The sequence below is a fragment of the Saccopteryx leptura genome, chromosome 3, assembly GCF_036850995.1.
Source record: "Saccopteryx leptura isolate mSacLep1 chromosome 3, mSacLep1_pri_phased_curated, whole genome shotgun sequence".
NCBI classification, from domain to species: Eukaryota; Metazoa; Chordata; class Mammalia; order Chiroptera; family Emballonuridae; genus Saccopteryx; species Saccopteryx leptura.
In genome coordinates, this window is record NC_089505.1 from 12374305 (window position 1) to 12387300 (window position 12996).

A 12996-nucleotide genomic window follows, 5' to 3' on the forward strand; every position below is an offset into this window, starting at 1 on the left:
AAAGGAGAAAAAACAGCACGGGGGAGGGGGTGGGTTGCAAGCACCTACCTTCGATTTTCTCCTGTCTCCCAGAAGGGTGACAAAGAGACTTCTTGTTGCCCTGTTCTTCATGCTGTTATCCAGAACAGCAGGAGACTGATTTACCCAACGAATAATCCAGTCTTCACCCTCAGCAGTGAGAAGCTGGTATTGGAGATGGTGACGGGCCCAGGCCACCAGGCACCACACCTGTGCCTGTGTGATGCATTCGTGGGCAGGTTCTCCAGGACCTGTCCGCCCTTGGCCACCTAGCCCCAAACAGAGCGGCACACAGGTCTCCTCAGAGCTGAGACGAGAGAGGAAATTGCAAAATGACGCAGAACAATTTCTTACAACTTTTTTTTTTTTTAAAGTAAAAGCAGCCACACTATGGGGCCGGGACCTTATTAAAAAGTGAGACTCTACTGTGAGAAATGAAAGGCATTTAAAAAAACAAAAAACAAAAATGGAGACTCCAATACATCTTCATTCATCCAGTTTTCATTTGACTACGATCTCTAAAGAAACAAAACATTTAAAGAAGGCATCGACATGACTGTTTCAGACCTCTTGTCACTGGCGAACACTGAGGATGTCTTTGTGAAGGAGACTTGAATGGACAAACAGTGACACTACACCAACCCCCACTCTGGGTAAAAGAGTGAAGATAAGCTCTTGGCGCCTCAACAGTGGCCAACCAAACTGAGATTGTTACTGTGGCTGTTACTGCTTCTGAACGGCAGGAAAGCAGTGAGCAGCCGGAGGCCGAGCCCACCTGTGAGGTGGATAGCCGAGGGGAAGTCCACCCCGGGCGCCCCCAGAGGACAAACACCAAACACCCGCTGGACTGAGCACACAAACCAGCCCCTGGCCATCAGCAGCTACTGTTCTTTTTACCAAAGGGAGTTGTTTAAAATTTTGCTTTATGATCAAAATTTGAATCCATGCCCCTTTCCCAATCACTTTTTTCACTAATTGCAGAAAATAAAACTTTTTTAAAATGCTCAAATACCCAGGCTGCCTTTGGTGTTCAACAGTCTAGGGGCGTCGACCCACCACCACTGATACTGTCTCTTCTGGTCTCTACCTGATATTTATTTGCCATTGGAAGAGGAGTTGTTATATATTTAGCACTCTTCAGTGTCTCTTAGCACACTAAAAAACAAACAAACAAACAAAAAAACCAAACTGAAACATTAATAGCCAATCCCACCCAAGCAATCAGACATAATGAAGCAGGTCAAAATGCCACTGGGGTAAACAGAGTGCTTTGCATACTGCAGTTACGGGACCACTGATTCTGTAATGTCAATAACATTCAGTCAAGACAGAAGCGAGACTATTTGGATGTTTACTCCAAGTCAGAATTATGAGCCTAGAGTTCCTAGATCCCCCAGGGGGAAATCCATGGATAAATGTCATCACATGAGTGAAGTCCTGGACTGCAGGCCCCTGTCCATGTATCCATCTGAGCGATTTTCTGAGGGTTCATCGCTTTCACCAGATTCTCAACTGTTCTGCTCTAAATAATTTCCTGAACACGGTCAGAGAATAAAGACCAGAGAGTTTCTAACTATCCTCACCTTCACTTACCATTACTTTAAAGCCTCCATAAAAATTAGAGATGTCTACTTCAATAATGTCTAAAAGACAATAAACAACCAATGCTAATTCTAATTAGGGTCTTCTAAAACTTAGGTTTTTTTTCCAAGCGTCTCTCCATATTCATGTGGACAAAAGAGTGTGTTTGGTCAGGTGTTGGGTAGAAAGACAGGTCAGGGGTGGGGTCAGGGCGGGGCCAGGAAGCACCCCTCGCCAGCACAGAGGCAGAGGTTTGATGACTTATTCAAGGACAACGGGATTTCAGTGTTTCAGACTTGGGGCAAAATCCCAGGTCCTCCTCCTTTGAGACACCCTGTGTCCAGACGGCTTCCTCTGAGCCTGCCAGTGAGAGTTACCGGGGTCAGGGATTGGCCCGAGAAACTCCGTCTCCCTGCTTTCTTCTCTCCCAGGGAGCAACATTATACTGAGGTCTCCGTATCTCTCCATCTCCAACCCAGGCAGCCTAGACAGACGGAGAAAGAGAGGGGTGGCCGCCACAGAGAGGAGGAGGAGGAGGAGGAGGAGGAGGGGAGATGAGGGAATGCGGTGGCTTCTCCCCCGTGACCCTATCCAGGCGCACACGGCCCACGCTGGCGCCAGCACGGAACACGGAACTGCTGCCCAGCCCTGCCCTGCCCGGGCGCCCGCAGGCCAGAGGCGAAGGTGACACTTCAGAGAGCGCTGGCTGGAGACCCCACACACACCTAGGCTGATGGCTCCTCTTGGAACTTGGCCTTTCCTTGTCCTTGCAAAGGACGGAGCCATCCCTCCTGAAGTCTCATCTCAGACAAGATCGACAAGCTCGGAGCAGAACCACAGCCCCTGCTGCTTCAAAGGAGAAACTGGCACCAGAAATCTGCGCGGGAAGTCAGTCCCGAGGTGAAGACCGGGGGTGCCCCTAGCAGCTCTGCTCAGTCAGGGTCGAGCCTGTGTGTGGCCTCGGCTCTGCAGTCACCAGGTCCCTTTGCTGTTAGTCATGGTGGCAGCAGCGTGAGGAGGGGCTGTGATCATCCCGGCGGCACCGGGAGGATGCCCGAGCCGCCCGCCCTGACCAGCCCCATCCCACAGCCCAGGCTGGGCTGGCTCGCTGCTCCCCTGCGGCCTCTGGGACTTCCTCCTTCTCTCTTCTTCATTTTGTGAGTCTGACGGTGACTCTCGGTAACAGCGTTTTCTTTTTTCTTTCCAGAGAAATAGGATGAAAGGGAAAGTCTGGAGAAGAATGAGAAAGCACAGGCCAGAGAAAGTGAGGGAGGAAGGAAGGTGCTGAGGGAGGAAGAAGGAGAAGGAAGAGGGCTAGGAGGGAACAGCCCTGTGAACAGGGAGGCCAATTACCCAGGAGAAGAGTTGAAGAAAGGAACTCAATGGCCTCCTTAATCCTCTCGCTCAGCTCCACTAGGGGAGGGGGGAGGGGGAGGGGAGGGGAGAGGGGAGAGGGAAAAGGGAGGGGGAGAGGGGAGAGGGGAGGAGGGGGGAGGGAAGGGGGAAAGGTGGGGAAGGGAAGGGGAGGGGAAGGGGAGGAGGGGGAGGGGGAGGGGAGGAGGGGGAGGGAGGGGATGGGGGGGCATCTGGCCCCAGGCCTCCCAGCACGGATACCCTGCAGCCCACCTACCAGACCAGTTTGGTAGGCTCCATGGCCTCTGCCACCTAAACACTTGTGTATTCTATACTGGCATAGAACACACAAGCTGTGCCACATCCGCAGCACCATCACAGCCTCCTGCGGTCCCCACAGCCCAGCCAGGCTCCCTCCACCAGCAGTCCCAGTGCCTGAGCTCTAAGAGTGGCCCAGCAGGGTGTGGCCAGCGGAGCACTCACCAGGCAACAGCCAGCTGCTGGCAGCGCCTGAGGGTCCGGGCCGGTCGGCCCTCAGCTCTGCCAGCGGCCACAGCCCCCTCCGCCCTTCAGTATGCTTCTGTCCACAGACACACTCGCCTGACTAAACCCTGAGGACTCCATCCTGCAGCCACACTGATGGGGACAGCTGTGAGGGGCAGCAAGAGAGGTCACCCAGCAGGGTACCCTCCCTCCGCTGCCCCCTGTCAAGTCCACTGTCCACCCTCCTCTTACTGGACAAGCTCTCCCTTCCCAAACTGCTCACCCTGTGGCCACTGCTCAGGGCGCTCACCTCCGAGTTCAGTGCCACCGCCCCCCCTCCAAGATCACTCCTCTGCTCACCGCTGCCCTCCCCACACCCTGCCCTGGGAGTTGGTTTTCTCTCTTTCTTGTCCTCATTGGCACCGTGGGCGACATCCCCACCCTGCTGAATACTATGTGTAAGTGGTCCTTAGCAACGAAGAGGACAGGACTCGGTGCTCCAGGGTAGCAATGTCCCTTCCCGCCACACCCAGCAAAGATCTGGTGTGTCCGACACATCAGCCTAGAGATCTAAGAGGGACCAGGAAAAGCAGGAGCGAATATGAAAATGGGTAATTAAAAAAATATCCAACTAGCCACAAAGAGATCAATGGCCTTTCAGACACCTGTGTAGACTAAGCATGGCCGATTTAACAAGCCCACAGACCTGCCACCTTCTCCCTCCGAGGGGAACTGGGTGTCAGGAAAGGAGGACCACGCTCTTGAGAGCTGCTGGAAAACACTCGGCTCCGCCTGGACCCAGCCCGTGTCCCTGGCGCCTGTCAAGGCCCTCGTGACAACTCTCTTCCAAAAGCAAAAAGTCTGCAAACCCGGTCGAGCCCCTGCAGCCTCCCAAGCGTCTCAGTCTCACGGCCCACTCCTGCTGCAGGTGAACGCCTATCGAACGTGCACTCTTTTTAATCGCTCGAAGCAACCCCTTTACGGAAGGTCGTCGACTCACGACACAAGGAAAATAAACTGAAGGGCGGGCAGGCTCTGTCTTCGCGCAGATGATGAAGAGCTCAGCTTGCGTGCCAAGGCCCTGGGTTTCCAAGGCGTTCTCAGCTCCTGGGACAGCTCAGCAGGGTCTGGGCATTGACACTCAGCTCAGAGGAGTGGGCAGCTGAGATGGTGAGGTCACACATCGGGTGAACAGAGGGGAAAGCAGGCAGAAGCACGTGTCCATCGGAGACACACGGGGCACCTGGAGCCAATCATCTCCCGTATTTGTGCTTCTAGTCACACCTGACCTGAGCCACACGGGGTTGGTGGTATTGTCATTTTTACTTATAGATGAGGATGCAGAGGCTTAGAAAGGTTGGGGACCTTGTCCCAAGTCACACAGTGGGAAAACCCGGTGGACCGTGCTACAAACTCAGGTCTCTAACCCACCATCAGATCAGGAGTTCTTTCCATGATGCCAGCGCCTGGGAGAAAAGGCCACCTGCAGTCAAACCACGGCAGAAAGCGACCGTCTCACGACTGGAGAACGTCCGCTCCCGAGCCATTTTTCAGGGACAACGGGTCTTTCTGTTCATTTACACGAGGGTTATGCCAAATAACACGCATTTAAAAATGTTGAGGACTGTTGTTTTTAAAAGTCACGATTATATTAACCTACTGAATAGCAGCCACATGGGAAGGTTTACTACTTACAAGTAAATTCTATCTTAACAAAAACATCTTATAGCTAAACAGATCTTGAAATAATACAGGAGATTCAAAGAAAGGTCAATCAAAGAAAGATGTATAATTTGAGGATCCTGGGGGGGGGGGGGGAGGGAATGCCCAATCATCTTTTTCCTCCCTTTTAGCTTCCGAAGTATACGAGCTCTTAAAAGCAATTTGTGTGCAAGACGCCTAAGGTTAAGTTAAGCGAAGGGGGTGAGAAGGCATTCAGTATTAAATGCAGGTTGTGTTTGTGCTTTGTCCCGAAACATAACCATCAGTGCATATCCCTTTATTCTACTTGGAAAATAATACACAGGACAAAATAGATCTCAAACGTGGTCGGTTAAATGGCAAAAAGCACACAACACAGTTCTCACGCTGTATAGCTCCAGATTCCCAATACTCCCTGTTCTATCAACACAACGCCTACCAACTATAAAAATAATCACTGCCAAAGCTCCATGAGCGATTACATAAAATTCTAAAACGCTGAAAAATATAGAGCTGGGCAGAACTAAATAACAACGCTCCTTACCTTGTAGAAAATGGTTTCCCTTGGGTGGCTATTTTTTTTTTTTTACATCACTGAGCCCCAGTCCACAAGGCGGGCTGCGCCCCAAGGGATTTCCCAAAGCCTAAACTGACCAACGGCCTTGAGATGATTCCTCTCTCTTCTCATACATGCTGACAGAGCAAATATTCGACATTTCCCCAGGACTTCCTGGTATCTTTAGATTTCAAAAGGACAAGACGATTTCAGAGGTCAATTTCCAGACCTGTGCCTCCTTGGGAACGAGAACAGAGAAGCTGACCATGCCACAGAATAACTAAGATCCAGAAGACATCCTCTCATCCTTCGCTGTCCCGGGAGCTTAAGGATCAGGGTCAGGAACCCTTCTGCAAAGACAGGCACAGCTCCTCAGCCGGATAATAGCCCTTAGACACTTCAGAGTTAAATCAACTTTCCAGACAGAGACAAGACAACCATGCAGGCCTGCCTGCAATGGGACCAGAATGGGCACCCCGCCCTTACTTACGTGCTGACCCTGCCACGGCTGAGTTCAGAGAGACCTGCTCCCTCGGGGAGAAGCGATCCCGAGCCCGTCTACCGTCAGCTGCTGGGGAAGGAGACTGCTCCTCTCACTCTCATCCCCAGGCAATGAGAAAAAAAAAAAAAATCCCAAATGCTCTTCCAAGTCACATTCACAAGGACGTCCTAGCGCCACCTCGCTCTTCCTCCGCGGCAGGCAGCGGCACGGGTTGTGGCAGGCTCAGCCCCTGCCCCTGGACCTCTGCCCCATGCTGGGCACCTGCCCGCCCCCTCGGGGAGGGCACCGGGTCAGGGCGCGCGTGGGGACCGCGGAGCTGCGAAGAGCCACAGCCTCCCGGCCAGCTCGGAGGGCAGAGAGCGGCATTCCTGTGGGGACGGCTTAACACCCTTCAAGTTTCCAGAACAAACCAGAAAGTCTTCCAACCCCCTCACCCAGAGAGAAATTATTTATTCCTTTCAAACACCAAACAGGAGGGCAAGCTAATTGCTAACAATACAGAAAAGGGAAAAAGAAAAAGAAAACCTCCCCCCACAGAGGAGAGGTTGACAGGGGCACAAGGAGCTGTGACAGTAATAGGCACCCTTGACGAGAGAGAAGGCAATCAATTATGAACCATTTGCAGAAATTGTGGGGCTGTCAAAGCCCTCCGTACAGCTGTGCTCCATCAAGCCAGGCTGCACTGGGTTTCCAAAGGAAATTAGTCCTTATTGTAAAGTCTAGCAGATTGTTAGTAAAATATCCCAAACAGCCCAGGTTCCAGCAGGGTCTAATCTGAAAAGAAGTTAATGACCCCTGAGTCGGGAAGCCCGGGAAACAGAGGCAGGTCTTCTCTGTCGAGTGACCGCCTCAGTGGGCATCATGACACCGTGCCAGGGTCAGCCAGAAAGGTTCACGCCCAGGACACGCTGGGCACACACGGTCAACTCCCAAATCACCATTTGGAAAACGGAAAAGGATTGCTTTCAGATGTAACCTGATGTTTCTAGGATGCTAAAAATAATAATTAAGTAATATGGAAAATTGTTTTTAATTCTTAAATTCAAAATTTTCTTTTCACAGTTATTACCTATGATGGCTACTAACTCTTTTTTCCTAAGGAACAAAGAACATGTGAACTAAGTGCTAGGCACGCCACTAGGATATACTTTTTTTAATGTACTGAAATCCATTATAGATAGGCGTCGCCAAATTTGAAAAAGGTGAGATAATTACTTAAGAGTTGAAATTTGACAGCAAATGCTTAACATGCTAATATTTTCTTTCACTGCTTTTTAATATGTTCCTTGGTATTTACTTACTTTCTCATTTAACCATTGTAACAAGGAAAAGGAAGGCTCAGACAGCCCCAATTTCTTTTCTTTTTTTTTAAGTACGCTGAGGGGAGATACTGAGACAGACTCCCGCGTGTGCCCCGACCGAGATCTACCCAGCAACCCTTGTCTAGGTCCGATGCTCTGCTCATCTGGGGCCACTCACAACCGAGCTATTTTTAGCTTCTCAGGAGGAGGTTCAAAGAGCCATCCTCAGTGCCCAGGGCCAACGTGCTTGAGTCAATCGAGCTATGGCTGCAGAAGAAGGAGGAAGTGGAGGAGGAGGAAGAGAGAGAGAGAGAGAGAGAGAGAGAGAGAGAGAGAATGAATAGAGGGAGGGGAAGACGTAAAAAGCAGATGGTCGCTTCTCCTGTGTTCCGTGACCAGCAATCAAACCTGGAATTTCCACATGCCAGGTCGACACTCTACCACTGAGTCAACTGGCCAGGGCCCAGACAGCCCCAATTTCAAGCTGAACTACAGCTTTCACTCCCCTTCGAAATTTCTACCTGATGCTTCAATGATCATTTCGTCAGTGTTGTGTTTAATTGTGATCGGTAAAGTAATAGAGTTGAAAATGGCCTTAACGTGGTCATTTTTTGCATATCCATTCTTTTGAATCTTAAAATAAAAATCGGAAAAGAATTTTTTTCTTAAGAGCCCTAACGTGTAACCGAAATGGACTGTCACAGCGAGGAACCTGTTCTCCCTAGAGGTGACAAGTGATGTCCCCAAGCTGCCCCACCGCACCTGCCCACTGACACTCTTACCTTAAATAGACAGACTAGCTTCTTGAGTGTTTCAGAAGTATTTGGCCTTTTATAAAAATTTTAAGACAAAGCAGTCAAAACACATCCGTCTGATGCTCTAGCATCTATGACTTCAAAATAAAACAAAACAAAAAACCAGATGAATACAAGCTACAACTTAAAAGTGAATAACTCACCAGAGACAGAACAGAGTGGCAAGACTAAAAAATGCAGATGATTTCAGTTTTAGTAAAAGAAACTGCATCCTGGGGGGGCACAGCCAGACCCGCGAAGACAGCTGAGCATTTGCTTTGTACAAGGCAGGGGAAAAGAGGGGAGATTTTGGAGGTGAGCAGGGGATAAGAAAGGGGCTGGCTGAGCCGAGGATGTACCACGTGGCAGCGCGACCGGAACCCACTCAGAAGCGGGCAGGCTCTAACCTGAGCCACCCTTCTTAGGTGAATGTCAGCAATCCCCAAAGGGTGTGCAGCACAGCCGCTCACCAAGGGACTGGCTCCTGGCAGTACTAGTCTAAAACCAACGAGAAGGTGGCCCTACTATAAGTTTTAATGAAACAGCTGTCATTGTTTATATTCCCTCCATTCTTATTTTGCATTAAAACAAAAGCAAGAAATATAATACAGTTATAATTTCAAAATCAGTTAAAACAGGACTGTGCATTAAAATCAATCATGCCAATCAGACCACGTCTGAAAGGGGAGCTAAGAACAGTTAAAAATGGAGGAAAAGACTGGAATATAACAAGTGTTTTGGTAAAGACGGAGAGAACCTGGAACTCTTGTACACTGCTGGTGGGAATGCTGGGGGGAACGGAAATGGTGCAGCACTGCGAAAAACAGCTGGACTGCTGCTTAGAAAGCTAAATGTAGACCTACCATATGAGCTAGCATTTCCACTCCTAGAAGCCTGCCCAAAAGAATTGGAAACAAGAACTCAAACACATATTTGTATGTCGGTGTTCACTAAAGCATTACTTACAATAGCCAATGGTAGAGACAACCCAGATATCTACCAAGAGATGAACAGATAAACAAATGCAGTCTATACACACAACGGAATATCACTCAGTCATTAAAAAGGAGTGAAGTCCGGACACTCACCACATCAGTGAACCTTGAAAACATTATGCCAAGGGAAAAAAGCCAGGCGTGAAAGACAATTCCACTTCCATAGACCCAGAATAGGCAGATGGGACAAAGTACAACAGAGATTACCAGGGGCCAGGGTGCTGGGATGAAGGTGAAGTTACTGTCTAATGGGTCAAGAGTTTCCATTTGTCGCAATGGAAAAGTTCCCAAAATGGATAGTGGTAATGGTTGTACAATATTAATATTGTGAATGTACCTAAAGCCACTGCAGTGTACAATCAAAAGTGGTTAAAATGACAAATTATAGGTTTTATATATTTTTTGCCACAACAAAATGACAGCATTCCAAAAATAATTTATCTTTGACCAAAAAAAAAAAAAAAAAGATGTAGGAAAGGAAAAGAATAATAATTTAACATTACTTTCTGAACCCAAGCTTAGATTTTCCTGTCAAAACTGTCCTAACGTATGGATGGCCATGTTTGCACAGCTCTTTGGTGGCCCGCCCGAAGTCATGAAGGTGGCCTGGCTATCGTCAATGGTTCTTAATAATACTTCATTTCTAAAAATAAGAAACCTGTTTTCTTTAGGGAAGAAAATGTCTGTCACGACCACTGAACCTAGAGCTAGAATTACTCTACCTTCTTTTTCTCCCGTAAAGGTGGGAACTCACGCGTGCCTGTCGGGTCCTCGTTTGAGACTCGAGACGGCATCTTACCCTGAATGTCTGCTCCATCTTCTCCCTCTGGGCCACCTGATCCAGCGTGCCCTCGGTCTGACTTCTCTTCAGGCCAGTGGTGATGTCCGGGACGTTGCTGAAATCTGCATGAAAAGTGACAAAAACATCTGTGAGGCTGGCCATTTGCAGAGAAGATGCATGACTGGCTTAAAGGTGCAGACAGAGAAAGAAGGAAAGAAAAAACTACTAACAACCTAGGACACAGGCCACAACGGTCCTCAGCGACACTGGCGTTACACTGTGCACATACATAGCTGGTCTGAAACAGATCTGGGCTCTCGCTAACTGAAGAAGCAACATCTGCCTGTTTTGGTCAAGCACAACAATGACCAAGCCAAACAATGGCTTACATGCCTGTCACTCTTGTCATTTGTGTGTAAACTGTACTTCACTAAACTCTGATCTGAGATCATTTATTCGGACCCAGAGTCAAACAGCAGTGACGGTCACTGACACTTGCCTGTTTCTGGCTAAGGGCAGGCGGGACCCTGAGGGCTATCCTGGAAAACCAGCAATGCAGCCTCGCAGATTCTTACTGCAACTCACAACCTGCTCCTTTGCAAGTGTAATTCTTTCTCTGGCATCAACGCAACGTCATCCTAAACTGAAAGTCCCGAGAGGAACAGCAAACTTTGTTCACTTCCGGAGTCAGTGTGAAGAAATAATATACAAAGTAAGCAGAGCACATGGTTTTCCAACCTACAACTACCGTATTTTTTCACTCCATAAGATGCACTTTTTACTCCCCCAAAAGTGGAGGGGGAAATGCCCGTCCATCTTATAGAGCAAAATATACTGTATTTTATTAAATATTTTAACACACCATTTGGTTCAGAATATTCTTTTTTCTTATTTTCCTCCTTAAAATCCTAGGTGTGTCTTATGGCCAGGTGCGTCTTATGGAGTGAAACATACGGTATATACACGGGCCAGCTCAACACTTCTTTCCAGTGGTTCTCAAAAGAACATATTCAGGAAAGATGGAAAGACAAGCCTCTATCAAAACATAACACAGGTTTTCATTCTTACTCCTGTAGTTGGTAGACTGTCCCACCAACCAGGAGAAACCAGAGGGTTTTGGACCCCCGTCAGCTACAGAAGTCATCGATCTTGTTCCTGTCTGAGTTGCTCTAGGCTGAAAAGCCACAGATGGACACTGATAAGCTCTTCAGCCTGCAGGGGACCAGAACAGTGGCCTCCAGGAGACCTCGGGAAGCTCTGGGAGCCCTAGGAAGTGGACAGAGTTCATGATAGAAACTCTGTCCCATGAGCCACGCTGATACTACCCTTCACGAGACAGGCTCTTGCTTTTAACCCTTTGAGTAGCACGAACGTTCATGTGCATCCTCGCGCCTCCTGACCATCCAGAGTACGGTCGTACATGTCTAAGGCAACATGAAAAATAGGCGAATGTATGTTCTTCTTGTTTCCATAAATTGGTTATCAAACAAACATGATTTTAAGTTAATAAAACTATAACTGGAACTAATTTCATTTTTTGGAGAAGAAAAAAAAACTCCTGGGGGGTCAACAAGCTTGAAAAAACTCACTACTCAAAGTGTTCTAAGACAAGAAGGCACCTAAAGAAAGCATCTTAATCATCTAGGCCAGTGGTCGGCAGACTCATCAGTCAGCAGAGCCAACTATCAACAGCACAACGATTGAAATTTCTTTTGAGAGCCAAATTGTTTAAACTTAAACTAGATAGGCAGGTACATTCCTTATCGAGGTAGCGCCCGCAAGTGGTATTTTGTGGAAGAGCCACACTCAAGGGGCCAAAGAGCCACATGTGGCTCGCGAGCCACAGTTTGTCGACCAGGGGTCTAGATTTCCAACTTTTTTACATTTGGGGACCAGTGAAAATAGGAGAATGATTTTGAGGACAGCTAAGGCAGAAATCTCCATGAGCATAAGCAAATTCGACTAAGATCACTGGGGCTATAACCTCTACACACCATCAGGGTGGTTAGCTCTTTCGTGGACTGGCACGAGATTTCTGGTGGACTGGCATCGGTCCACAGACCAGGAGTTGAAAAACATTGGTCTACAGAATTGTAGAGCTCCAACTTCTCCTTCCGTTTGCTTCTTCCAACACCCTAAGGGTTAACCCCACCCAGAGAAGAACCAGATAATCCCAATTATACTTCATTGTTGTTGACTGTCAAGTAAGTTAGCCCCAGAAGGAAGTGCTGACCACAAAAAAGAAAAAAGAAAAAGAAAAAAACCATGAGCCATCCCTGGGAAAATTCTGGGGAGCAGTGACAGGTGGGGGTGCCGACATCCCTCTCCCAAACCTGTACCACCGCACCACAGAGGCAGTCTGCTCACCAGCGGGAGAGTCGCGTGGAAAGCAAGGTTAGACCTCAAACCCACAGTGTTCCGCCATCACTGCTCCTGAGGCCGCTGCGGGCACCTTTGTTTAAGGCACACCAGAGAAAGCAACCTGCACTCCTACTATTCGACACCAACACACCCTCCACTCATCCATTCAAAGCGTCAGTTTTGAGCACTATTTCCCAAGTGCTGTGACAGGTGCCGGCGATACTAAGATGAACGAGACAGCCCCCATTCTCAAGGTGAGCTTCCAGGCTCGGGGGGAGCCGACTGGTAGGAGGGGAGGGACACACACGAGTGAGTGCCACAAGGGGTCACAGATGATGTGAGAGAAGTCCACACGAGGCTAAGTAGGGACACCCAGGGATGAAGCTCACTCTCCCTGGAGCCTGAAAAGCCTTCATAGCAGGGAAGACTCTTGAGCCAAGTCTTTACACCTGAGGGGGGCTTTGTCATTAAAGCTGAAGATGACCAGGTAGGGTGCGCAGCAGGGATGACAGACTTCCTGAGCGGAGGCAGCTGAGTAGAGCAAATCGTAGGAAGGACCCAGCAGAGTCT

General features: G+C 48.8%; 1 protein-coding gene across 2 annotated transcripts in view; it reads right to left on the reverse strand.

Moving 5' to 3' along the window:
- TIAM2 (TIAM Rac1 associated GEF 2) overlaps nucleotides 1-12996 on the reverse strand; it is a 109389-nt gene that overhangs the window by 36807 nt on the left and 59586 nt on the right. The window contains exon 13 of one of the 2 annotated variants that reach the window (XM_066372944.1): nucleotides 10084-10187. In XM_066372944.1, the coding sequence (XP_066229041.1) occupies nucleotides 10084-10187 (104 nt within the window). Of the gene's footprint in view, nucleotides 1-6182; nucleotides 6554-10083; nucleotides 10188-12996 lie in introns of those variants that run through there. The other variant, XM_066372945.1, reaches the window with a different exon arrangement.